Below are 24,909 nucleotides of genomic sequence, written 5' to 3' on the forward strand. Positions count from 1 at the left end.
ACTTTAGTTCAACAACTGTGGGTCAGGCGCAGTGCAAGGTATTAGGATGGCAAAGGTGAAGAAGACAGAGTCTGGTGGGGAAGACTGGGATTTAGGCAAATGTATCAGAGAAGGAAGATCTACGAAAGCAGGAGCCAGGGTAGCTGTGTGTGAGGAATCCATCAGGAGTTTCAATATCGCTATAGACTAAAGCTCTAGGGAAACACAGAAGTGGGAGGAATCACATCTGCAGGGAAAGGGAAGGCAAGCCTTGATCAGGGGGTTTCACAGAGGTGGGGCTATTTCAAATAGGCTTTGCAAGAGGAATAGGATTCAGGCAGGTGGATAAAAGAACAGGCATTGCGGACATGAGGACCAACCCATGAAAAGCCTCAGAGGTGTGGTGAACTTGGGCAAAACAAAGAAGGGTGTTTGATCCTCAAGTCCCTCTATCGCCACCTCTTGGAAAATGGTTATAACCATGCACATCTGTGGTTCTCTGCATGCGAAGGGCACCCCCTGTCATTGTACAATGTACATCTTCCAGCAGGGCAAGCAGAGGCCCTGGATACGTAAATGTACTAAATATCACTCCAGAACTTAGACTGGGCTGCATCATGAAGAAAGATGTGGCAGGAGCCTACACCACTGAGTGAGGCTGACCGGTCCTGGCGAGCAGAAAAAAGAGCCAGATGCTCTTTCAGCATCTGAACAATCCTGTTTATCTCTCTGGTCACAGCACCAAGACCATGGAAGGAAGCCTCCATTTCTCAAGGGCAGGCACAGCTCTTCTTCCTTCCATCTGGACCAAACAGCTTTTCCAGAGCCCTCCGGGCTTGTTCACATGTAGCAGAAACACATCTCTTATTGATCAACAGCTCGGAGGGCAAGTCCCCTGAAATAGGCTCTTCTTTTTGTTTTCCATAGGCCCTTCAGCAGCATCATGCTGTTCACGAAATTTCCTACATCGCCAAGGATATCACAGATCACCGGGCCTTCGGATACGTTTGTGGGAAGGAAGGGAATCACAGATTTGTGGCCATAAAAACAGCCCAGGCGGTGAGTATCCCAATCCGAAGAGGACGCCTTTCCTTGTACCTTTCCTGGGACAGCACAGCCACACTGTTGGTCTTCGGAGGCCCACTGTGCCATGTGACTCAGCGATGCTGGCGCTCAGCTTCCCATCTAGAAAGGATGAACAGCCTCGGAGCAAAGACGCATGCTCACGCCCATCCAGTTGTGGTGTTGTTGTTTTTCCTAATGGGTATTTCGTAATGACTAACTGTTTTCCTTTCTGATTAAGCTGGACGGAGGCACACTATACAAATAAGTTTCCTTGTGTTCATAGCCTCATTTACAAAGAAGATAAGAAGAAACAAATAGCTGTTTTGCATAAGGCCTACCCTAACTTTATCGAATTTGAAATTACTAATAAATAAAAGCAGTGCCTTTTATGCTTATGATTGTTATGAATTTGCAAATATAATTAGTTGAAGAAATGAACTTTAGCTTAGATGCAATTGTGCTAAACCAATGTAACAAGGTAGAATTAATTAAAGACGGAATGCTTGCAGTTTAATAGAAGAAGGAAGGGCTGCAGGTTGTAGCCAGCAAAAACAAAAATTGGTCGCTGCAGCTTAGTAACCACCCTTTTATTAACGTGCTTTACCACCTTTTACTCCAGGCTGAACCCGTTATTCTGGACTTGAGAGATCTCTTTCAACTTATTTATGAATTGAAGCAAAGAGAAGAATTGGAAAAAAAGGCACAAAAGGACAAGCAATGCGAACAAGCTGTGTATCAGGTATACCTGTGAATTTATCCTGAGACAACAGGGGCTTAAAATAAACAGATGTGAAAACTGACAGTCAAGGCTTCTCCTCCTGCTGCCAAATAGAAATAAACAAAGATGAAAGGTTCCCGTGTAAATGACTGAAAGCAAAGCCACTAGACGTGAGCGCTTATTCACTGAGATTCTAGACGTGTTGGAGAAAGTGAAATCTTGAAACCAGGGGAAGATTTCAGGGGAGGAGACCTAAGGAAACCCAACTGCGTTTGCTGTTATTAGCAGTGGGTGGGATCAGATTTGGAGATGATTGTGCAATGGTAAAATATCACCGGGGTTTTCATTTTTTTTCTGCCTGTTTTCTGCCTTAATGACCCGCCAGCCTCTCCTACCCAGAGCTGGTTTCTTCACTGTCCTGTAATTTCTGAATACCGTCTCACATCTCTCGCTTTATATCCTCTGCTTTGCATCCTCCCTTCCCTCACTCTGCGGTAGACAATTCTGGAAGAGGATGTTGAAGATCCTGTATACCAGGTAATTTCTGAAACTAGTTGGGGTCGAGGGTCAGGAATGGCCAGACCTGTGGTGTAGACATTTTATCAGAGACCTGAAGGATCCGCTGGCTGCAGAGCCTGGAGAGGGACCAAGATTATTTCTGAGGGTGAGGGCTGCCACCCCCTCCAGGAGCGAATTTCCATAAAAACTAACAGAAATTTGGCCGGCATCAATAGCATGGGATTTGGAAATAGACTTCTCCCTTCTTGCCCTGCCTCAGCCCTCTCCACAATCTGTAGAAGTTTGATCCCAGAGCTGAATGCTTGCAAGAGTCTCCTGAATATTCCGAGTTCATTAGAGAGACTCTGAATAATGAGGTGGCTTCAGTGAGTTAAGAACCAGAGATGGGGACTGACATTTTGGCGACATTTGAACACAAACCCGAAGGACGGTTTGCGAGCTTGAGAAAGGCTGTGAGGAGAAGTCCCTCGGGCCCCCGATTGGCTAGGCTGCCCCCTGACTCCCTGGCTCATGGCACAGGGGCTGTTGTGAATGGGGAAGGGAGATCCCAGAGACATGCCTGCCCGTAGCTTTCTCTGTGCTCTCTTCAAGGTTGCAGCCTAAGTGTGGGTAGAGATGGCCTCTCTTGGGTTCAAGGATGTGCTCTGCTTAAACAGATGCAGAAGAGGAGGCCTCTCCCACTCTGTGCTTATTCCCAAGGAGAGAACAAAGCCAAACATTTGACTTGTGGGACATAAAAGACAATCTGAAACTTATATTTCTAACTGGGACACACATGGGTTATGTGTGTGTGTGTCACACATGCATTCTATATACATGCAGACTTTCACCCAGAGAGCTGCTACTGCTATGACAAAAAGAAAATAATATGGATAAAAAAGTAATAGAGTCCGAATAACTTGAAGGAGAAGAAGTATCTGACATAGATGGCAAACAAAAGTCAGAGGTGCACTGGACGGCAGGCCTTGCTTTAGAATGCCACAGGCGTGGATTTGTCTATAATATGAGCTCAGCCCCTGGTTCGTGGGCTGGGAGAGTGACGAGCATTGCCCCTTTTGAAATGGCCCAGTCCTTTAGAGTCTGAAACATGTACGTGGAAAAGTTGATTTCGGTATTTAAAACTGAGAATGTAAAGTAGAGTGATATTTATGAGATGAGGGAGTTTGGGGCTTCTGAGCAAAGTCAGAATTGGCATATGACCCTGGGCCTTGGGGAGCAAAAGGGAGAGACCACTGTAACCCAGGGCTTGCAAAGTTGGGATCCCAGGAGATATCATTCCCACTCAGCAGCGCCAGCACACGCAGACACTGCCGAGATAAATGCCACTGAATGAAGAGGTTATATCCCCAGAGAGGTCTGCAGAGGGCTTATGCAGACATGGCTGAAGGGCTGACCATTGGACACAGTTTTCCTTAGAAGAGGCAGGAATGTGTCAGGCCATTGGGAATGTCAGTAATTCAGTTGTCTCTTTAAGGTGTTTTCTCCTGTGCCTGTGTCTTTAATGCTCACTGCGATTTATATCCTGAATTCCAAATGCTTTTTTTTTCCCCTCTTTCATTTTCCCCTCTGACTTTTCCTCTCTGGCCGTTCGTCATAGTACATTGTGTTTGAGGCTGGACACGAGCCAATCCGTGATCCCGAAATGGAAGAAAACATTTATCAGGTATAAAACCGCTTTCCTCTCCTGCCTTTGCACCACCACCAGTAAGTGCACAGAAGGGGCTGAACAGCCACGGGCTCTCTCCTCACTCACACGCTCCACGTTGCTCTTCTCGTCATTCTGGGCTTGTTAAAATACCTTCACATGAATTGGTTCCCACTTCCCTGCCATTTACCAGTAGTTTTCATGCCTGATTGTAGACATGGTTAATGGCCAACTGGGTACAGTGTTTTAATTTTTCATGGAGCTTAACTATTTTCAGTTGACTCAGAAATCAAACATTCCATTTTACTAAAGCAATCCACGGGAGGGTTGTTGTCCGGAATATAATAGGGTCCTTCATTTCTCAAAAGAATGTGCTGTTGAATTTCTTTAAAAAGTCAACTGTACTACTGAAAATGAAGACCAAATTCAAAAATGCTATTTGGAGACAACACTGGGAATATTAACTGAATAAAAGAAAGTCTAGCTAAAGTTTTACCCCTTCTGAAGCAAAGGTAAAGTAATATTCTTAAATGTCTGCTTATGTGAAGAACCTGAACACACGTTTTTTTAATTTTATTGGAGTATAATTGATTCACAATGTGTTAATTTCTACTGTACAGCAAGATGATTCAATTACACATATATATACTTTCTTTTTCATATTCTTTTCCATTATGGTTTATCACAGGATATTGAATATAGTTCCCTGTGCTGTACAGTAGGACCTTGTTTATCCATTCTCTGTATAATAGTTTGCATCTGCTGGTTAACTCCCCATCCTTCCCTCCCCCAACTCCCTTCCTTTGGCAACCACAAGTCTGTTGAACACACTTTTGACCTCGTTAATTCTCCTAAATATACTATAAAATAGGTATTTTAATCCCACTTTCTCAGGGGGAAACTGAGGCTCAGAGATGTTGAGTAGCTTCCTCAGGGCTGTACAGCTGTTTAGAGCCGGGATCAAACCCAGGCCAGGTGTGTGAAGGCGGGACTCACGCTGCTTCCCCTCTGCTTTTCCATCAAAGAGTCTGAGTAACTACAGCACAGCGCACACCAAACAAGTATGACAACCTCCAGTTTTTCACTAATTAGAATTTTAGTCCTAATTTGAAATAAAAACATTACAGAAGCAGGAAAATTGTTAATGTATTTAAATAAGTGATTTTAATTTCCTTAATTTACTTAGTTGTGTGGTCTGTTATTCTGCCTTGGGCATGCATTACTTATGTAACAAAAGTAAAACAGATTTTCAATTTCCATCAAATGCACAGAATTCTAAATGACCAAAATATAATGTTAGCTCTACCAACAACTTGGATTAACCAGCCCTATGGAGTAATAATCTATTTCTATCCACTGGATCCGTCTGGGTTGGATTCAAGTGTGAGGTTGTGCTTTGAGTCTTTGTTTAAAATCATTGCTTACGAAGTTTCTGTCTTTAAACGGAAAAGTTGCATGTCTGTCCTCAATGTCAGATTTTAAGGTACAACCTTGCAGTGTCTCAGTATTGTTACTGAACCAAACTTGGATCCGCTCACCGACGCAGTAAAGACAATCTGCTGACACCAGGTTGTGGTGAAGGAAGGTGCCGAGTTTATTGCGGGACACCAAGCACGGAGTCCAGGGCAGCTGGTGCTCAAAACACCTGAACTTCCCAATGGGTTTTAGGAAAGCATTTTTAAAGGCCAGGTGAGGGAGGGGAGTGGCGGGGATGTGATCAGCTCGTGCACAATTCTCTGATTGATTAATCGTGTGGTAACAAGGTGGTGTCACAGTATCAATCCTTAGGCATCAGTGGGTCTCGGGGCTACATGTTCATGGTCATCAAGTAGTTAATTTCTTCAATTTGGTGGAGGTTTTAGCATCTGCAAAACAGCTCAGGAGATGTATATCAGATCCTATTATCTAGGTACTTTCAGAGGATATGGGGGAGGAGTCTGTCCAGGGAAGACCCCACAGGGTCCTGCTCAGTTACAGTATGAGGCCAGAGGAAACCACTAACCAGTCGTCCTATGAAGAGGGAGCATCTTTGAAAATAAAATCAGTCTTTTCAGTATAAGAGGTTCGTGATTTCAGAGTTAGCTACAGTTGGCAGGGCTCCCATTGTGCCCTGCGGGGGCAGCCTAGTGTACTGGGAAGAACCGCTTTCAGCAAGCAGGGAACTGGGGTATAGTTCTGGCTCTGTCACCAACTACATTTGGCTGAGGGGTAATGGGCAAGACACTTGCCCTCTCTGCGACTCAGTTTCCCCAGTGATAAAATAGGGGAATAACTTCTCCCTAAATCACATGTTGGCACGAGAAGGAAACAAGATCACGTGGAGGCTGTAAAGAAGAGGCTTCATCCCGGTCACACACTGAATCCACAGCAATTAAGCCACCTTTTCAATTCCTTTCTTTCTCTGGGCCTCAGTTTACTCATCTGTAAAATGAGCAAATAAGACTGAAGAGTCTCTCGGGCATGGCCCTTTTCTGTTCTTTGCAACTAGTGCTTCATCATAGGACTGTTAGAGGAGATGCTGGCTTGCTTTACAGAGCAACAAGACTCTTGGAAATGGGGTGTGGGGGGGGCGGGGTTTGGTAACAATTACAGAGCCAGGTCCCTGTGAACGGGCGCTTACATGCAGTATCTTATTATGTCTCACAGCAGCCCCAAGTCCCTTATATCATTATTTCCACTTTACAGATGAGGAAAGTGAGCCTGGCAAAGGTAAGGTATCTTGCCCAGGGTCACAGAGCTAGCAAGAGGTAGAAGCCCCCGCTCGTAGCCAGGTCTCTCTGACCTCTGTACACAAAATAAATCCAAGGCTCTTTTCAGCTTAGAATGTCTTTGATGCTGAGTTTTACAAGTAGATTCTGTGTAGGTTTCAAGTCACTATCTAAAATTCACACTTGTTTTAACGGTTCTGATGCCCAGGATCTTCCCATCTGTCCATCATTAATACGAAGGTACCAGTCCACCGGGCCTCAGTTTGCTTAACAAGAGATAAGCTCTTGGGCCTAAAGGTAAGGCTGGGCTCTTAGGGAGCTGCTATCGGGAGCCTCAGGGTTTTGGTAGGGCCTACAAGTGTTCCATATCTATGCCTCCTGAGTAGCTTGCAATGTTTCTTATACTTCAGCTTGATCAGGGTAGTCTCAGATTTGAGTTTATTTATCCTCTGTTCTCGGGAATGAGGGCCTAAGTTTTTAACTGTTCTGTGGCCTCAGGTGAGGTACCTCACTTTTGTATCTCAATTTCCTGGGCTACCAAATAGGGGTACTGTATTCTCTGCTTCTAGAAGTGGCGTGAAGATGTCAAGCAACCAGGACAGCACTTGGTACCTAGTAGGTTCTGTGTACGTGTCAGTTCCTTTTACTTCCTAATGCCATCAATATCAGATGCTGCTCGAGACGTCTTCTGATGATGTATTAAGTGAAGGAGAACATGACTCGCTCGCCTCATCTTGCCAGAGAGCCCCGCGGAAAGCTGCAGCCTGCCTTGACTTTGCTATTTGTAACTCCAACACAAGGGAGGGAAAGACCCTTGAGTAAATGTCACCTCTCTTTGAGGCTCAGTGCCATTCTCCAAACCGGATTAATAATAATAATTGTGTTTCTATTTGCATGCCTCAGAAAAAAGTATCAGTTGTCTTTTGAAAACAGCACAGAGCCTCACGGTACAGAGCGTTTTTACCCATCACCCTTCCGGTAACTCCGTGAGATGAGAACAGTTGTGATGACTATCATTTTAAATGTAAGAAATTCAAGTCCTTCATACTTAAGTGATGGGCCCAAGGCCAGAGCCTCTGATTCTAAACCCAGTGTTCTTTCATACATTAACAAGCTTCCAGCATAAGCGAAATCACAGCTCACCAAGGGCACATTCTCCAAGTTTGTTCATTCAAAAATCATTTTTAATCACCCAAGATATCACATATTGTTATTTTAAAATGATATGTCTCTAATCCTGTGTCACCCAGCTCTTAACCTGTCTCTCCATCCTGTTAATATGTTGCTGCACTAAAAGTGTCTTCTGTATGGATGGTCCTTAATGTATAGCTTTTAGACTAATTTCATTCGTTCATTCAAAAGGTAATTATGTATGGAGCACCTAGCCTGTGCCAGGCACGTGAGGATGTAATAGCAACCACAGCCAGGTCCCCACCTTCAAGGCGATTGTAGGTAACTCCTTGGGTACTCATGACAACCAGATGAGGAAACTGAGGTTCAGAGAGCAAAGTGACCTCTCCAGGGTCACACAGCCTGTGGCAGAGCCGGGATTAGGAACCAGACCTCCTGCCTCCTTTTGGTCCAGAACTGTTATCACTCTGCACACCATCGAGTTACTGAAATGGTCTGCAGACAGGATGGACCAACCGGGGGAGATGAGAATCAGGACCCAGGCACTTTCTGACCTTCATCCTTTTAGCGCTTCTTCTAGTGTTCTGTCCTCAGCACACGTGTGGTAAATGTTTGATGCTTAGAAGTTTCTTGTTTAAACTCCATTTACAGATGGGGAAACAAGGATAATAATATAACCGCCCTGCCCTCGGCAAGCTTATAGATCAGTCGGAATTCAGAGTGACCAGGAAGCTGCAATGTGGTTGGACAGCTCCTTTATAAGATAAAGCACATTTTACACCCTCCTTCAATAGCCTGATGACTTTCCCATCTCCCCCCAGCAAGTCAAGGAGCGCCGATAAATCAGGGGCCGTATTCATCTTGTTCGCCACCATTGTCCTGGGTAAAGCGCAGTGTGTGACACTTAATAGGTTCTTGGTAACTTATTTCTTAATGAAGGGATGCACCAGAGGTTACAAGAGTACAGAGGAAGGCTCAGATCAGTCCTAGAGAGTCAGACAAGTCTCCCAAGAAGATGTCCCGGCAGAAATAAATCTTAAAGGAAAAACAGGCAGATTGGTATCTCACCCATGGGACAACCAAGCAGAAAAGCTTTTTTCAATTATGCACAGTTTGGGTTTCGCCATCCCACTGCTTCTCCTCCATTTGCAGGCATAATTGAGAGTCAGCTGTGGTTCAACTTGCTAAGTGCCCATAGTGAGCAGTGAATTACAGGGAATAGAAAAACACTGTTTGTTTTGCTCAGGCAGGGGTGAGCTAGTAAAAAATAAAAATGAGGGCTGGTAATTTATTGGCCCTCGTTAACAAGGACTCTGTAGGCATTCTTAGAGCATTCCTTTTAGACAGAGCTCACTTATCAGGAGCAAAGAGATTACATTTTTCATGGACTACCAGCAAAGTAAGGTTTGCAGAAGCGGCTCTGAAAGTACATCTTTTGCGCAGCCATGCTCACTCAGAGTCATGTTTTTCACAAGAATGTGCACGAGCTTCTGGGAGTGTAGGATGTGAAGTCAGAGGACAAGAGGCACCTGAAACTGCTGTGGGAATGGTGGGGACAGGGGTGGGCTGCAGCTGTATGTGCTGTAGCAGTTCAAAGGCAGACCGCCCAGGCTTAAGCTCCTGGCTCTCCGTTCACGGACTGAGGGACCCCCTCCAGGGCTCCTTTTCCTCTTCTGCAGCATGGGGACGATTGTCATCCTCACCTGATAAGACTGAGAATGAGAATGTATGTAAACACAAATGTCTAGCGTGATGCCTGGCACACAGAAAGTGCCCTAGCAGTGTTAGCTCATACTGTTAGCGATAAATGTCTTGTTCCGTAGCCAGAATGAGCTACATTTGAATCTGATCACTTACCACCTTTGAAGCTTTGGGCAAATTTCCCGAACAACTCTGAGCCTCACTCTCTACTACGTAAAGTGGAGATTATAATAACAACTTCTTAGGGTTATTGTAAGGATTTTAAGGTAAATGAGAGTGAAAATGACAAGGGGACTCAAGGAATAAGCTCAAATTCTTACTTATCTTAAGAAGAATGGTGTGGTTAGCTGGTCCCAGCCTAAAAGATACTTTGTCTTTTTCTTCACTATTCTCTACAGTTCTCAATGGTACACTTACCCAGCAGACACCTACCGAATGCCTACTGGCTGTTAGGCACTGTGCTTGCTTTTAAGGGGCTCTCTGTCTGATGGAAAGAAAGACAGGTTATCAGACATTTAGAAAACCACTGCTGGCTGTTACCTCCCATGGAGGTTTGCGTTAAGCTTCGCTAGTTGCTGAGGATGAACTAGTGATTGCTTTCCAACTGGAATGTTTCAGAGCAAGGCCCCTGATTGACTGATTTGAAAAGTATCTCACGCATCCACAGTTATTCATATGTATTTAGATACATATTTACATAATGTATCAATGGTAAAAGAAATGATCATTCGAACACTTTACAGTATGATGGTACCTAATAGTTTTTGATTATTTACTCTCTTTTCTCTTGGATCCTCTCAGTAACCTGAGCGAGTAGCAGAGTCAGTAGCTCCAGTTTATAATAGTGAAGCTCAGAGGAGCTAAGTGACCTGCTTAGGGCTTGATAGTTACCACGTGGCCCAATAAGAGCAGATGGATGAGGAAGAGAAGAGAGGGAGGGAAGAAGTTACAGATAAGCGTTAAAAACCATCAGAGGGCTTCCCTGGTAGCGGGAGTAGAGTCCACCTGCCGATGCAGAGGACATGGGTTCGTGCCCCGGTATGGGAAGATCCCACATGCCGCGGAGTGGCTGGGCCCATGAGCCATGGCCGCTGAGCCTGCGCATCCGGAGCCTGTGCTCTGCAACGGGAGAGGCCACAGCAGTGAGAGGCCCGCGTACCGCAAAAAAAAAACCAAAACACCATCAGTGATTTTCTGGATTCTCGCTCACGCTTTTCCTGCCATTGATGGGCCCTTTTCTTGAGCAGAAACCTTTGGTGATTATCAGATGGTTTGTACATGATCCCAACAGAAGCTGTACTTTGTCCTAGGACCTTGATATTTACTGTATTTTAAATACCCTGCATCTCAAATCAGCATGGACTAGTTCAAACTCCACTGCAAACTGTTTTTAATCACTTTAGGCAACTCCTAGCACCTCCCTGGGCCTCACTTTTGTCTTCGGTGAGATGAGGATTATTTTTTCCACCCGTGATCTCTGAGGTCTCTGCATTTTGCCTCCTATGCTGTGGTTCTGTGAGGAGCCCCATGGCAGACCCTTGTAGAATGATTCACATCCCCCCTCTCGTCCTCCAGTTTTCCTGAGAGAAGGAACCTCACCCACAGCTTTCATGATCCCAGCAGCCCCTTCTTCTGGAAGTTGGGCCCCTCAGGGGCTGCGCTCACACATACTTAGCCATTGGAGGGGAAGCCTGGTTGCTTGGTTCTTGGAGAGCGTAGCACCAGAGTGTTTTGACTGTGTCACGTTTGCTTTTTCCATAGGTTCCCACCAGCCAAAAGAAGGAAGGTGTTTATGATGTGCCAAAAAGTCAACCTGTAAGTGTAAGTATATCTCCTCCCTTCTGCTGGGTTCCCATGACCGGCTTTATGTTGACGCTATGTCTGCAGTCCGAGGAAGGGAGCCGCCCTTCCGGGTACGTGTCCCAACCTGTATGGCTTTGCTGGGGAGCTCCTCAGTGGGTCAGGGGGAAGGGGGCATGAGGCGGAAATGATGGGGTCAAGGAGGGGGTGCCGGTCTGCATGAAGGTCTGGCCCCATGAGTGGAAATGAGTTGAATCATGCGAACTACTGTGTCCAAGGGATTCAGAATCTCAGGTGTTTTATGGAAAAAGTCTCCAGCCAAAGACTTCATTATACCTGGTCAAGCAGGGGGCAGTTCTTGGTTCTCGGAAGAGAGTTGTCCACCCAGTTTGAAAGTGGTCAAGAAGCTTCAGAGGGTCAGAGGGAGGGCTGGCCAAAGCCTTTGGAGTGTATAAGGGTCCAGCCAGTGGGCAGCACACTGTAGCAGGTATCGTGGGCTCGCAGAGAACCCAGAGAGCCCACTATATACCTGGACCCCATCTGCTAGTGGTACTCCTGGAAACCTGAGACACAAAGGAAAATCCTCAGCTCTGTGCCACTGCTGGGCTCGGAACCATATTTAAGGCCTTCAGCTGGCAGTCAGAAGGCACCCTCCACATAATCCAGGCAGCCCTGGGGAGCCAGTGCAGACTCTTGAGCAGGGAGACATGTGACTTTGCCACAGCTTATGTAAGAAGAACTGGGGCGTTTAGTCACTGTTGATCTCATTAAACAATGAGCGGAAAGAGCATGGGCTTTGAAGTCATGCTGACCCTCAAGAATCCCAGCTCTGGTCCTAACAGCTGTTACGAGGCTAAGTGACCTTATCTGGACCATTGTTATCAGTTGTGGACCCCATACTGTGAGAGACCTAAAGACAATCCCACATGTTTCAAGATGAGATTAATAATAACGTTTGAAACCCCATCCCATGAGGGGCAGCTAAAGGGCCTGGAGATGTTTGGCCTGGAGAAAGGAAACCATAAATATGGAGATGGGCATCCACAGGGCCGTTAAATGGAAGGGGGATTATACTGCTCTGTATCAGCCAACTCTCGGAAAGCCAGCTCGAACTCCGAGTGAGGGTGACCTGCTGACAGTGAGAGCTGCTCAAGGGTGGAACTCTAGCACCCAAGGGAGTGAGCTCCCTGTCACTGGAGCTATACTCGCAGAGCCTTGGAGACCACCTGTCAGAAAGATTATGGGGCGGAGGCAGGGAGCAGGGATTCAAACATTGAATGGCTGGAGGGGCAAGACGAGCCTTTGCTGCGCCTTCCTGATTTGAGCTTCTGGATTCCCCAGTTGGGAGTCTTTCTGGTCCCTTCTTACCCTCCGCTGCCCCTGCTCCCCTTTTTCCTAGTGAACTTTCTTTCGGATCCATGTCCATTTCTCTACCCCACTCTGCCAATACCTTGAAACCACCATATCCCACCTAAATACTGCTTCCAAAACCCCAATGCACATTAGTTTTACTGAAAAGACAGGTCTGAATACCAGCCCCTTAAAAAACCCCGAGCCTGGAAACAGAGTAGGAGGCATGCAGCGTGGTGCCGCTCAGGGAAAGAGCAGTTTTTCTCCCCGAGCCCTTTGCGTTTAATCAAGCCTCTGTGTCATGGAGACACCGGTCTGCGCTTCGAGTTTCAGTTAGGTCCAGCCGCTATCACACAGCTCCCTCCAATTCAGTGTGTGCCTAAATTGCCTCACTTGCCCCTAACAGGCTTAGATACAGGAGGAAACATGCTCCATTTGCCGCCTTGGTTTTGCGAAGTTATTAACCCATCTGGCCACACCACCTCCATGCTTAATAGCTCCGGAAAAAACCAAAAAAAACTCCAGACTCCTCAGCCCGACATACCCGGCACTCGGGTCCCAGCCTCTCTGTATCTCTCACCTGCCCTCTCCTGGTCCAGCTCGATGGAACTCTACAGTTTCCTGGGGGAGTCGCGCCTTCCCCCAACATCCTAGCTTAGTGTCAAGCATTGTGTTTTGGGGAGACTTTCTCATTCTTCCAGGAATACCTCTGACCACACAGTGTTGGAATTCTTCTTCTTCCTCATTCCTTCCAGGAGCTTCCTGAGGTCCTTGTGTTACCAGGAGCAAGCCCGGGTCTGGTTCACAGCTGCTCTAGGAATAGTATATATTTATTATATATAATCATATCTACCCCGTAGAAGGAATTTATGATAATCCCTGCTACTTTTTTTAATGGGAATTCCCTGTTATTCTGATTCCAAAATAGTCATTAACGATACATACCGAGGTTTTGCTTGGAAAATATCGGAGCTGCCTGAATGGCCCGCAGTGGCTCCCAACCCACTCTTCCATAAAGTCCTAGAACGATCTGATGGTGATGGTGATGGCTTTTCCATGAACTACCTGAGTATTAATAAAAGCCTGTGAGAGGCAGGAAGTGAAAAGCACAATTTCAAGTTAGAGGCAGATGGATGCAGCTAGAATCTTAGTTCCTGTTCTTACTGCCTGTGGGACATCTGATAGGTCTCCTTGCCCCTCTGAGTCTCAGTGTTCTCATCTTCCAAAAGGGGTTTTGGAACCTAACTTGCAAGATGATTTGAGGAGATAATAGTCGATGTATTGGAAAGTTTGTCCCACTTGCCTAAACCTCCCAGAGGTGCTTTGCATACCCCATGTCCCCCGCTGCTCTGACATCTCCCTGTGTTCCAGGTTCCCCCCGGAAGCCCTGCCTCTCTGCTGAGCGTACCTTCCCTAGGATACCTCTGTGCCCCGAAAATCCCTGCCATGTTGTCACTATTTGCTCCCTCACCACCTGCTCCTTACCCAGAAAGACAAACCAAAGACAACCAAAGTAGGCCATGTTAGGCAGCTTCCAGGGAGTTTGGGGCTCCCACAAGTTTCCCACAAGAAGGGAGACTGCCCAATGGCCTATTGGTCTAGGGACCACCTGGTTTCTTCTTCCTTGGGACGGGTCTGCGTGGAGTCCTAATAAGGGACTCAGCTTGGGGCTGTGGTTGGGGAAAGCCACCAACTAGCCCCGAAAGAAATGGCCACCGGGTCTTCAGAGTCAGATCTGGGTGTGGCTCTCATCCTGGCCACCTACTAAGGGTCCTTGAGTAGATTTTTGCATCTCTAAGCCTTAACGTCCTCATCCGTAAAAAGAAAGTAACGCCTACCCTGTAGCTTTGTTTAGAAGATTAAAGGAAACATTTATGTGGGGATATGGAGTAGATTAAATGCAAACATTTCCATTTGTTGCTCTAACAAGCAGGGTACCAGCCAACAGTTCTCACGGAGCTGGGGATCGCCAAGTATTCTAGGTGATGACACACCTCCTCTGGGAAGCCTTTCTTACCCCAGAGTAATCAGCCCCTCTGGGATACCTCTGTCCTTCTCTTTGCAATGATCATAAAGGATTATTTTCTCTTAATGTATCCATGTGAGCCGTTGGACTTCGGGGTTAACAATAGCCCTGTGTAGTTTTTGCCTAAAGAATAAATGGGCTTAAGGATGTGAATCGGCACAGTGCTTGGTGCACTGTAAGGATTCAGTAGCTGTGAGCTATTATTCTATTTGTCTTCCTTACTTTTCTGTGAGCTCCTTGAGGACAGGAATCACTTTTAATCATCACTATCCCTAAGGTAACTCTTCTTGGGATTTCTGATCTCTTTGAGATTTTGCTGGTAGACTCTTTCCCCAGAAAGAAACATGTGTGCACATGTAAAGTTTTGTAGTCCTTGAAGCCGACGGGATCCCTTGATCTCAGCTCTAGAACCTCTGTCTAGACCTCTGTCTAGACCTCTGTCTAGTGGCTCGTCATCACTGTTCCATGGTCAGAGATATCCTCAGTAAGGTGGCAAATTTGATGTATTGGGGATTTCAGAGTTTTAGGGCAGCAGAAGTTAGAATTCACTGTGTTTGTTATAGCGTTCTTACCCACCTCAGTGCATCAACTTATGGGAGCAAAGTTTTGTTTCGATTAGCTGGGCCCCAGGTCTAGGCAGAAAGCCAATTCCATGTCTTCACTCCCTCACATTTACTCATCCCTGTGGTAGTTTTACATCCCCCTTGTCCCATGACCATAAGATGCTCAGATGTACTGACCCTTTTCTTGTTCTGTTTTCTCAAATAACACGTTAGGATGCTTTTGTTTGCTTATTTTACTTTGCACCTGTAATAGCCCCTTCTTCCGGCAGATTTGTCCTTAAGGTCATGCTTTGCTCCCCTCCACCATTTCCTGGGAACTCTAAGCCCAGATAAGGATTAATCCCACTCACTCCTAGGAATATACATTTCATCCCTTCCTGGTCCAGGCAGTCAAAAGCTTTGCATAGGGGCTAATCTTTCCTGTATCTTCAATATGTGAGTCTATTTCTATGTCAGGGTCTCTGAAATCCAGTGGCATAAATGCTTGCTGACAGGAGATGTTGGATGGCTAGAGTTAGGAACGTTTCAGGAAAGAGGGTACAACTTGGGCAAAGCCTTGAAGGATGAGCAGGTTATGAACAGGCAGATGAGGCATGGAAGCACTTCTGGGCAGATCACTGGGGTCCTGGCTTCTGAGTCCATACTGCCTTTACTTAGCAGCACTCAGACCTGGTTAATTTCTCATCCGTTTCTCATCAATTTCCCTCTCAAAGACGTTGGGGGAAAACAGGTAGTCTCCCTTTCTGCCAGCTGACTGACCATGCTGTCATGTTCTTTTAGACAAATACCCTGGCCTCTTTGGGAATGTCAAAAAAGCACATTCCTAAGTAGGGAAGAAAGTGTCTGCGTTCATTATTTAGTGCTTTTTGCACTCTGTTAGCCTTTGGACATGATCTGGTTCCACAGCGGGGCATTCACAGGCTGCTGAAGGGCCCATTTCAGACCCTTTTATGCCCCACGGCACTGAACTTGGTTGAGACTTACCGTGAAGGTCACACTGTTTCAACGACACAGGCCTAAATCTTAGTATGACTTATGCCATTTTTGCATGAGAAATACTCTGCGCTTTTCTTCTCCCCTCCGCTTACGCCCTCATGTAATATTCTTTCAGCTGTAAAAGATCTTTTATCCTTCACCTTTTAAATTGCCCAGTTTAAAAGCCTTTTATGTAGTTGTATTAGGCATAAAAGACTTTCTAATTATTGGTAATAATGAGCCCGTGAATTCTAGCTGAACTTTTCCCGGCCTGCAAAAGAGAGATTCTGAAAAGTTTGGCATGGTGGTAAATAGGAAGGACACAGATTGTCAAATGGATACGTTGACCTCGACATTAATTTCTTTTTGGTGAAACACGGATTCAGAAATTGAAAGGAATGATCAGACCTCCCTGAGGTTCTTTCCTCCCTTTGTCAATCACTTCGACTTCCTGAGACTTTTTTTCGCTGGGCTGCAAAGCGGAACGGATGACCATCCACTACCAGCATCTCAGGCCTTTCGGGAGACTCACGCGGCAATGTGAAAGCATTTCCTGTGATAGCGAGGGGTTGCTTTCATGAGACGCTGTGGAAGTAAAGATTGAGGGATGGTATGTACTAGCTGCTTCTGTTTATTTTACGTGCTGTCCTATGATTAAGAGAAAGGCTCAAGTTTAGTGACAAGAGAGGGCAAAACTGGGCTCAAGATGAGAAAGACATTTCAGGCCATCTGAGCTGATTTTCAGAAGGGACAGCCTCTCAGAGTAGCGAGCTCTACGCCCCTAGGAGTGTTCAGGCAGCAGATAAATGGTGCTATAAGGGAATCCTTGTATTGGAAAGGTGACCGCAGTGGTGGACCTCAGAATCATTCATCTCCTCTGGCACTCCATTTGCCCCTATGTACTTAACTCATCGTCTTGCTGCCAGTAGCTCAGCTGCGAAGCCGTGTACCCCGCAGGCCCCATTCGTATCTTCATTGTTATCACCTGGCTTTAAAGGAGCACACCCTGAAGTGCCCAGCAATAAGTTATGGGCTGGCCCTGTGAAGTTAGTGCCCTGGATGGGAAGAAGTTTACCAAGTATTATAATCAAGTCATCTCACTGAGCAAGCGTTGGGCACAGAGTAGGTGCTTAAAAAATTGTTCCTCCTTAGTGTCCTTCTAGAGAGCTTGAAATCAGGGCTCTAGATCTGTCTGTATCCTGAAAAGGAGCCAGGCTGGGAGAAACTGGTAAACATCCGGATGATCGGATATGAAGTCCAGGCCTCCATTCAGTTTCTTCCTTTGTTTTATGATGCCAGGACAGTAGCCATATGTCCCGTATCTAAAGCTAACGTAGCTGTGGGAAAAAGCAGGCAGACCCCGCTGAGCATCTGCTCTGTGCCACGGACAGCCTAGGCTCTGGTCTCGGCTTCTCTCCTTCAGTAATCACAACCCTGCGAGGAGGTAGCTGTCATTTACACATAAGGAGTCGGAGGCTTCGAGAGGTCGCGTAACTTACCCACGATCAGAGTCAGAATTCGAACCCTACATTGTTTTGACTCGGGCTCCCACACAATTTCCACTAAAATATACTGCCTTTAGAATTAAAGAAAATGCAAAGTCCTCCGTCTCCTGGTCAGAATCACCTTACCCTCACCTGCTCAGAATTAGTACTCAGGCTTCAGTTCCCATCTCCCATTACTCATTGGTTTTGAGCACTTAGAGCTCCGGAGGCCCAACACTCCCTGCCTGGCTGTGAACACCTCCCTCAACCTCTAGACTGAATTCTATGAGGGCGTGGCCGTGTCTAAGCCATTCCTGAACCCTCGCTCTGTCTGGCGCACTTTCTTCATCCCGATGTTGAAAAGATATTTTTGAATGTTAAGGAGCACATCTCAATGAAAGCCACCCACCTCCGAAGCTCAGAAAGCTGTCCGTTTTGCTACCCCTTCCCCCAACCCCCCAAACTCCTTGGTGTTTTTCTACAAGACCCCTGTCCCCCTACAATCAGCATCTGCTTGGTTTTCCTTGCCCTAGATTTATTTCTATTTCTCTGCTGCAAATATAGGAAGAGGCAATCCATTCATGTGAAGAATTTCAAGAATTCTCTGGACAGCTCTTCCCTACACCCCCGTCCCCCATCGTTCATGGCAAATAAAATTTCATTCACAATTTAGCGGTTAGTTTTTCCTTTAGTTTGAAATCTGGATCAAGATGTTGCGTAACTGGCTTAAATCTAGTCTGAACATTTGTCAATTTCACTTCCTCATTAAGTGCCACCTTGTAGGGAAATTATAATGATCACAACACAGTTAACATAGGTGTCACAAGGGAGGATATCATCCCGAAGTGAGGGAAAGGAATCTGAATCTGTGTATTCCCACAAATGAAAGAGAAGCTTGCCTCTTCTGATGTTTCTTGGGTGGACTTTCTTTTAGCTGTACTTAAAAATTTTCCTGGGATAGAATCCTAAATTTCTAGAATCTTAGAGTTAATAGGAACATTAAGAGATGCTATCTAGTTTAGCCTTCCCACCCAAGCAAGAATCCCCCAAGGTTTGTGATAAGTGCAGATGAACATCTTTGACTCTTGGGTTTCAATTCACATACCTGCAGTGACAGACCTTCATTACTTTTGTAATCCCAGCCATCTGATTGCTACAAAGCCCTTTTTTATTTTTTGGAGTTCCTTACAACTTCTATTCACTTATTTATTCATTCACTCATCCATTTAGCAAATATTTACTAAGAACCTCCTACCTGCCAGACAGTGTGCTATTCCCTAGAGATGTAAAGATGAACAAGACCAGCTGCTTAAGAATCTTAATGGTCTCAAGAAGAAGATAGACATATAAAAACAATTACAATCAATATAATCAAGGTTGTGAAAGGCTGTGTCCAAGATGCTATGGGAGCAGAGTGGATGGGGCAGTAAACTTTGCCTGAGTGAGTTTAGTGAGGTCTTCACCCAAGGGATAGAGTTTAGGTGTAATCTTAAAAGATGATGGGAGTTTGGCACTGGAGAACGGTGGAACAGTATTCAGGAAGAGGGAACCGAATGTTTAAAAGAACTGAAATGTGGAAAAGCCTCACGTATCCCAGGGACTGATGAGCAGTCTGGGATGGCAGGACCACAGGATGCCTTCATGGGAAAGGAGACAAGGATACCAAGGGAAGCCGGCCCCAGGGAGCAAAGGGCCTGAAATGGGGTGCTGAGAAGCTGGGACTTGTTGGGAGATCGCTGTTGCTTTCAGGTGGTGGAGTGACACTGTTGGAGTTGGAGTTTTCAACATCACTCTGGTGGCCTGCGGCAGGTGGCTTGGAAGGTGGGGAGGACACCGTTATGTAGCTAGTGGAGTTACCTATGTGTCTCTGTCAGGAAAACAGAACCCACACCAGGCAATTTAATAAAGGGAAAGAACATGCGGAACTAGTTACCAAGGTGTTAGAAAAGCTGAAAAGCCAAATGGGAAACAGTGGGCCAACCCAGATGAGTCCCAGTTGGAAGTTACTACTAGAGTGATCCCTAGCACTAAAAGGACAAAGGAAGGCAATGGTGTCGGCAGAGCCCGGGAGCTGGGGCTGCCATCAGGCACTGAGACCACAGAGGGAGCTGCCTGGTGGGAGCCGAGACCATAGTGAAAGGGGCTGTCTGGTGGAAACCATGGAGAGACTCAGCCATTGCAACAATACTGCCCAAAGAGAGCAGGGAAGAAATTCACTGTTTCTCCCTCCCTCCCACCATCCAATTTCTGACCCCTGCCTCCTGTTGGTCAAGTTTAAGTGGAGATGGATTGGCAAGGGAGCCTGGGCAATGTAGTTTACAGGGATCAGCCACTGTCATTCAGCACAGAGCAGGGAACGGCAAGAATGGTTCTGAGGGCAAAGCATTCTGGGATAGGCAACTGAGGACTGTGGGTGGGTCTGGACTGAGGGTGAGACCCTGCAGACAAGAGAAAGGGGGTAGGTAGGGGAGGTGTGTACATTTGAGTGGATGACAAGGGTGAATCTGGAAGGTCTCATGGATGTGGAGGGTTAGACAAACACAAGCTACGTCCAAGGTGGCAAACTGGGCGGTCAGGTAACCAGGTGATCTGAACCAAACTCCCTATCTCCTCTCCCATAGCCCTGTCATTTACAAACATGCTGTTTTATCACTCTGACTTCTAAGAGTGTTTGTACCTCAGCCCTTCCATTCGCTGTCTTCAGGTTCTTGCCAAAGACAGTAGTAATCCCTCTCATCTCCTTCTCTGTTCTCAGTCCCTGGCTCACGTTGGGGCCGGGTCACATTATCGCCTTGAATGATATCTGGCTTTCTCTCCCAGGGTGGCAAATCAGGGCTCTCATGAATGGAATCAGACAGAGTTGTAGACAGCTCACTGTTAGTCATTCCCGAAACTTGTTTCCCATAGATGCAGATATGGAGGGGTAAGTGTCAGCAGTCGTCTGGTGCTCTGCGTGCTCAGTTGTGTGTTGGCAAAAATCACATCTGGATAAAACAGTGATCACTCCACTCCTCTGCTAAAATACCTACCACTGGTTTCCTGGAGGGATGGTCTTCAAGCTTTTGATAAAACCCAGAAATCTTTATTCGAATGAAGTGTGCCCGGTAGCCGTCTAGACAAACAGATGAAAGAGGAGATGTGGTTGGAACCAGGTTGGAACCCCAAGGCCCATCCGCCTGGAAGCCCCCTCCCCTCCTCTCTCTGAAGGACAGAAGGTTCTAGAAGGGAAGAGTTGCAAAGAGGGTAGTGTGAGAACCACTGTCAAAGGAACCCACAGTTAGTTCCGTGGGTGGGAGAAGTTGCGCGGCAGACAGGAGCTCCTTCACATGGCTTTCCCAACAAGGCTTTTTTATTCGATGATCAAATTCTGAATGCAGTTCGGGAGTCTGGTCTTTGGGAGACAGTAACAGCAGAAAGAGCACAAAATGTGAAGTGATTCGGAGCTTTACACTTCTTTTTTTGGTGTGGTGCAGGAACGTGCGGTGTTTATTGCACGGAGCCCAGCAAGGAATCCAGGGAGCTACTGCTTAAAAGACCTGAACTCCCTGATGGCTTTCGGGGAAAGGTTTTAAAAGACAGGCTGAGGGAGGGAGATCGTGGGGTATGTGATCAGCTGGTGGACGTTCTTCTGATTGGTTGGTGGTGAGGTAATAGGGAGTCAACGTCATCAACCTTTTGGTTTCAACTGGTCTGTGGTCTAAGGGCTGTGGGCAGCATACGGTTAACTTCTTCCACCTGGTTGGGGGTCTCAGTATTTGCGAAACACAGAGCTTTACACTTCTGAACTGTGTGACTCTAGGCAAGGTGCTTTATCTTTTGGATTCTTCTTAGTGACCAGTTAACAGTGTGGGGAGAGCTATTTCACTGGGTTCCTGTGAGGATTAAATACGAGAACAGATGTGATCGCGGTCATGTTTGCCCAGAGTAGGTACTCAGTACTTGGTAGGCATCGTGGGATGGCACTTAAAAGTGTGAGCCTTGAAGACTGACTACTTAGGCTTGCAAAGTTTCTCCCTCCATTACCAGCTACGTAACCTTGGGTGGGTTATTTAAACTTCACTGAGTCTCGGTGTGTTCGCTTATAACATGAGGATAATGACTGTTGTACCTACCTCATGGAGTTCTTTTGAGGACTTGAATAAGGTAACGCATGGAAAACATTTAGAACAGCCCCTGACATATAGTAAGTACCCAATAAGTGTTAGCCATAGTCATTATTATGAGCTGTTCTATGAACGAAGGACTGTACCAAGTATTTCAAGAAATATGACGATGAGTGAGACCTGGCTCAACCTCTAGGGTGCTTTTAGTGTCCCTGGGGGCAGTAAGGGGCTGGAGTGCCTTCAGTTCTCCCTGCCCGAGCAGTAATGCCAACAAGATCAAGTTTAACAGGGGAGGGGGCTGAACCTGCAGGGGAGTGCCAGGGCTGTGGGGTGAAGATAACAAACAACTGTGACTACCAAATGTTGAGCACCACCAAGCAAGGGCCTGTGGAAGGCACTTAACGCCCTGCGTCAAGACATTTCCAAATAACCCTAAGATGTAGGTCTCTTCTCTACTATAAAGGCTGTTGAAGATGAGAGAAGTGAAATCAGCACAGCCAGAAGAGGCATCACTAAGAATCTAATCCAGCTCTCTCTGACCCTGAAGCTAGGATGACCTAGTTTATCATCCAGACTGGGTCACTTTTGAAATGGAATGGGGGGCGGGTGCTATTAATAATTCCATGAGGACGGTAGGCAGGAATGGGAGTGATCTGAGGCAGACCAGGGTGTGGGTCCGTGCTACCCAAGCACAGTGAACGCTCTTCCCACTGGGTCCAGCTGTCTCTAAGACCGGAACGTAGTGAGAGTTCAAACAGAAGAGAGGCGCCCTCTATCCATTTTGTTCCTGAAACTCTTTGCCAATCACGCTACCTGTGCTAAAGCAAAGACAGTACTGTCCCCAAGATACCGGTGCCCCAGTGCACGCCTGCTCCTTCAGTGGGCGTAAACCAAATTCCTTGGAGCTCTGTGACATGCTAAGAAAATGGGATTCAGGGCTATCTGTTAACTGCTGCCGCTATGAGTCTATCCTTATTCCTCTAATACAGATCATTAACATTTACAGAACTTTAACTACAGCAACTCTAACGAGCAGAGCTGTAATTTACAGTTTCCCCATAAACATCCATTGAGGCTGACACTCATTCTCTGCTGGTACAGTAATTCAGCATTTCTGGACAAGTCATCGTGTTGAGGCTCTTTCTTTCTCCCTTAACTGCTGTTATTAGTGGTCGCAGAAGAATAATGAACTCCAGTTGTAAAAAAGGAGAAAGTGATATATTAACGATCATGGAGAACAAAAATACATAGATCAGTGACAGTCCCAACCTAAAGCGTAAAAACCTCGTTACAAGAAACAAGTATTTGCAGAGCCCTTACTGGGGGCCAGGGAGTGTGTGCATTGCTTGGCAAGCTGTGTCTAGTTCAGTGATTCCCAAAAACCATATTGCCTAACAGTCATTGGTGACACTTTTAAAAACACAACTTCCTCGGCCCCCACCCCTGTAGATCTGCTTTGGTAAGGCTTGCATATGTTTATATATAATGGGAGATTTACAAAGTTCCCCCACTGGATTCCAACACTCCACTACGTTTATCTAGTTTAGTTAACATGACAACTATTATTTTCTCCATTTTGTGAATGAGAAGGTTGAGGTTGGGTTGCTAAGGGGAGACGGAAGTAAAGTCTGATGATGTGGGATGAGGCCCTTGCTTCTCCACTTGTGCATAAAGAACGACTCCATGTTAAGGTGACATTCGCTCTCACTTGTTACACTACTTTTCCGCCTCTCCACCTCTCATTTTTCTACCTATCAGAGAGTCCTGTCGGCGTGTCATCATGTTTCTTTCCAGCAGCTTAGCAGCTGCCTTATCTCCAGTATTACTCCTTCCCACCATTGCGTGCCGTCAACATGGTACTCTGGTTTTCTCCCCCCTTCCTGTATTTGTAATCTGGTAGCCTTGTCTCTTTGTCTGTGTCTAGGCTGTTGTTTCCGCTGTCACCTCGGAAGTCCTAGCCCCCTTACCCCTGTCATCACTGTAGGGATAACACTTGCAGTGTGATTGGGCCGTGGTCCTCCAGAGAGGATGGCCGTGGACCTGGCACGGACTTGAACTACCCACTGTGGCTGCTCCTTCCAGAACCCTTACGTCTCACCCTCATCGTAAAACACACATTGTCTCACACCTTTTGTTCTCCTCACCCTAACATAATTCTTAAGAGTACGTACTTCAAAGCTCACCCACTTAGGTGAAAATCTTAGCTCTGCCATTTACTAGCTGTGTGACCTTGGGCAAGTTCATTGACCCTTCTGTGCCTCAGTTCCCTCCTCTGAAAATGAGGATAGCAATAACACCTACATTTTTCATGGTAATTAAATGAGTTATTGTACGAATGCACCTTAGAATTGTGGCTCGTTCATACAGAGGAACTTCCGTCTAAGCATCAGCTATTATGATTATCATCCTGCTTGACCCCTGCTTGGCCAAGAAGGGATGAGGTCTTAATATTACTATTTAGCTCATTCCTTTCTCTTTAGACCAGAATGGACTGTTTGGGGTATGTTCTAGAGACAGAATCAGCATTTCTTCGAATGATTGGGTGTCAGGGTGTGGGAGAGAGAGGGATCAAGAGTAACTTGTACATTGGGGGACTTGATGGACCTAGAAAAACCAGAAATAAGGATCTCAACCACTTGTGACATAAGCAGAGATACTGATTAAATTAAAAAGGTCTTTCATAGGACATAGCAAGGACGCAGGTAAAGAGGGTCTCTGCTCGTGGGATCTGTATGAGATCTCATTGAATATGCCATCCTGTAGCCCTATCTCCATTGTCTTCAGAGTTGGGGTGTCCAGCACCAGAGAACAAACAGGAAAAAAGGCAGAGATCAGAGCACAGGTGTCAAAGTGACAAACGTGGTGTTCCCTTGACCCTATAGTAGTACGCACAAAGTGCCCCTTTTGTTTTAATTTTATAGTTTCTGCAATACTGGAAGGTACCTCCTAGAACTAGCCTCTGGTCACTTATGCATTTTTCTGTTCAAGCATTCTTTCCTTCCTCCTTCCACAGATATGGTCTAGTGTCCATCATATGTCACGCACAGACACAGGGGCTATACAAGTCAGACCAGGTCCCGTCCCTTGCACAGCTCACGGTTCACGGGAGAAGGCTGCCAACAAGCAAGTAAACAGACACTCA

The 24,909-nt window shown here is 46.2% G+C and overlaps 1 protein-coding gene across 1 annotated transcript in view; it reads left to right on the forward strand.

The window, feature by feature from the left end:
- The window catches only part of DAB1 (DAB adaptor protein 1), a 276,658-nt gene that overhangs the window by 206,546 nt on the left and 45,203 nt on the right, over positions 1–24,909 (forward strand). Inside the window, exons 4-8 of the mRNA XM_060142574.1 lie at positions 907–1,038; positions 1,664–1,783; positions 2,261–2,299; positions 3,879–3,944; positions 11,228–11,287. Of these exons, the coding sequence (XP_059998557.1) occupies positions 907–1,038; positions 1,664–1,783; positions 2,261–2,299; positions 3,879–3,944; positions 11,228–11,287 (417 nt within the window). The remainder of the gene's footprint in view (positions 1–906; positions 1,039–1,663; positions 1,784–2,260; positions 2,300–3,878; positions 3,945–11,227; positions 11,288–24,909) is intronic.

The sequence above is a fragment of the Lagenorhynchus albirostris genome, chromosome 2, assembly GCF_949774975.1.
Source record: "Lagenorhynchus albirostris chromosome 2, mLagAlb1.1, whole genome shotgun sequence".
NCBI lineage: Eukaryota > Metazoa > Chordata > Mammalia > Artiodactyla > Delphinidae > Lagenorhynchus > Lagenorhynchus albirostris.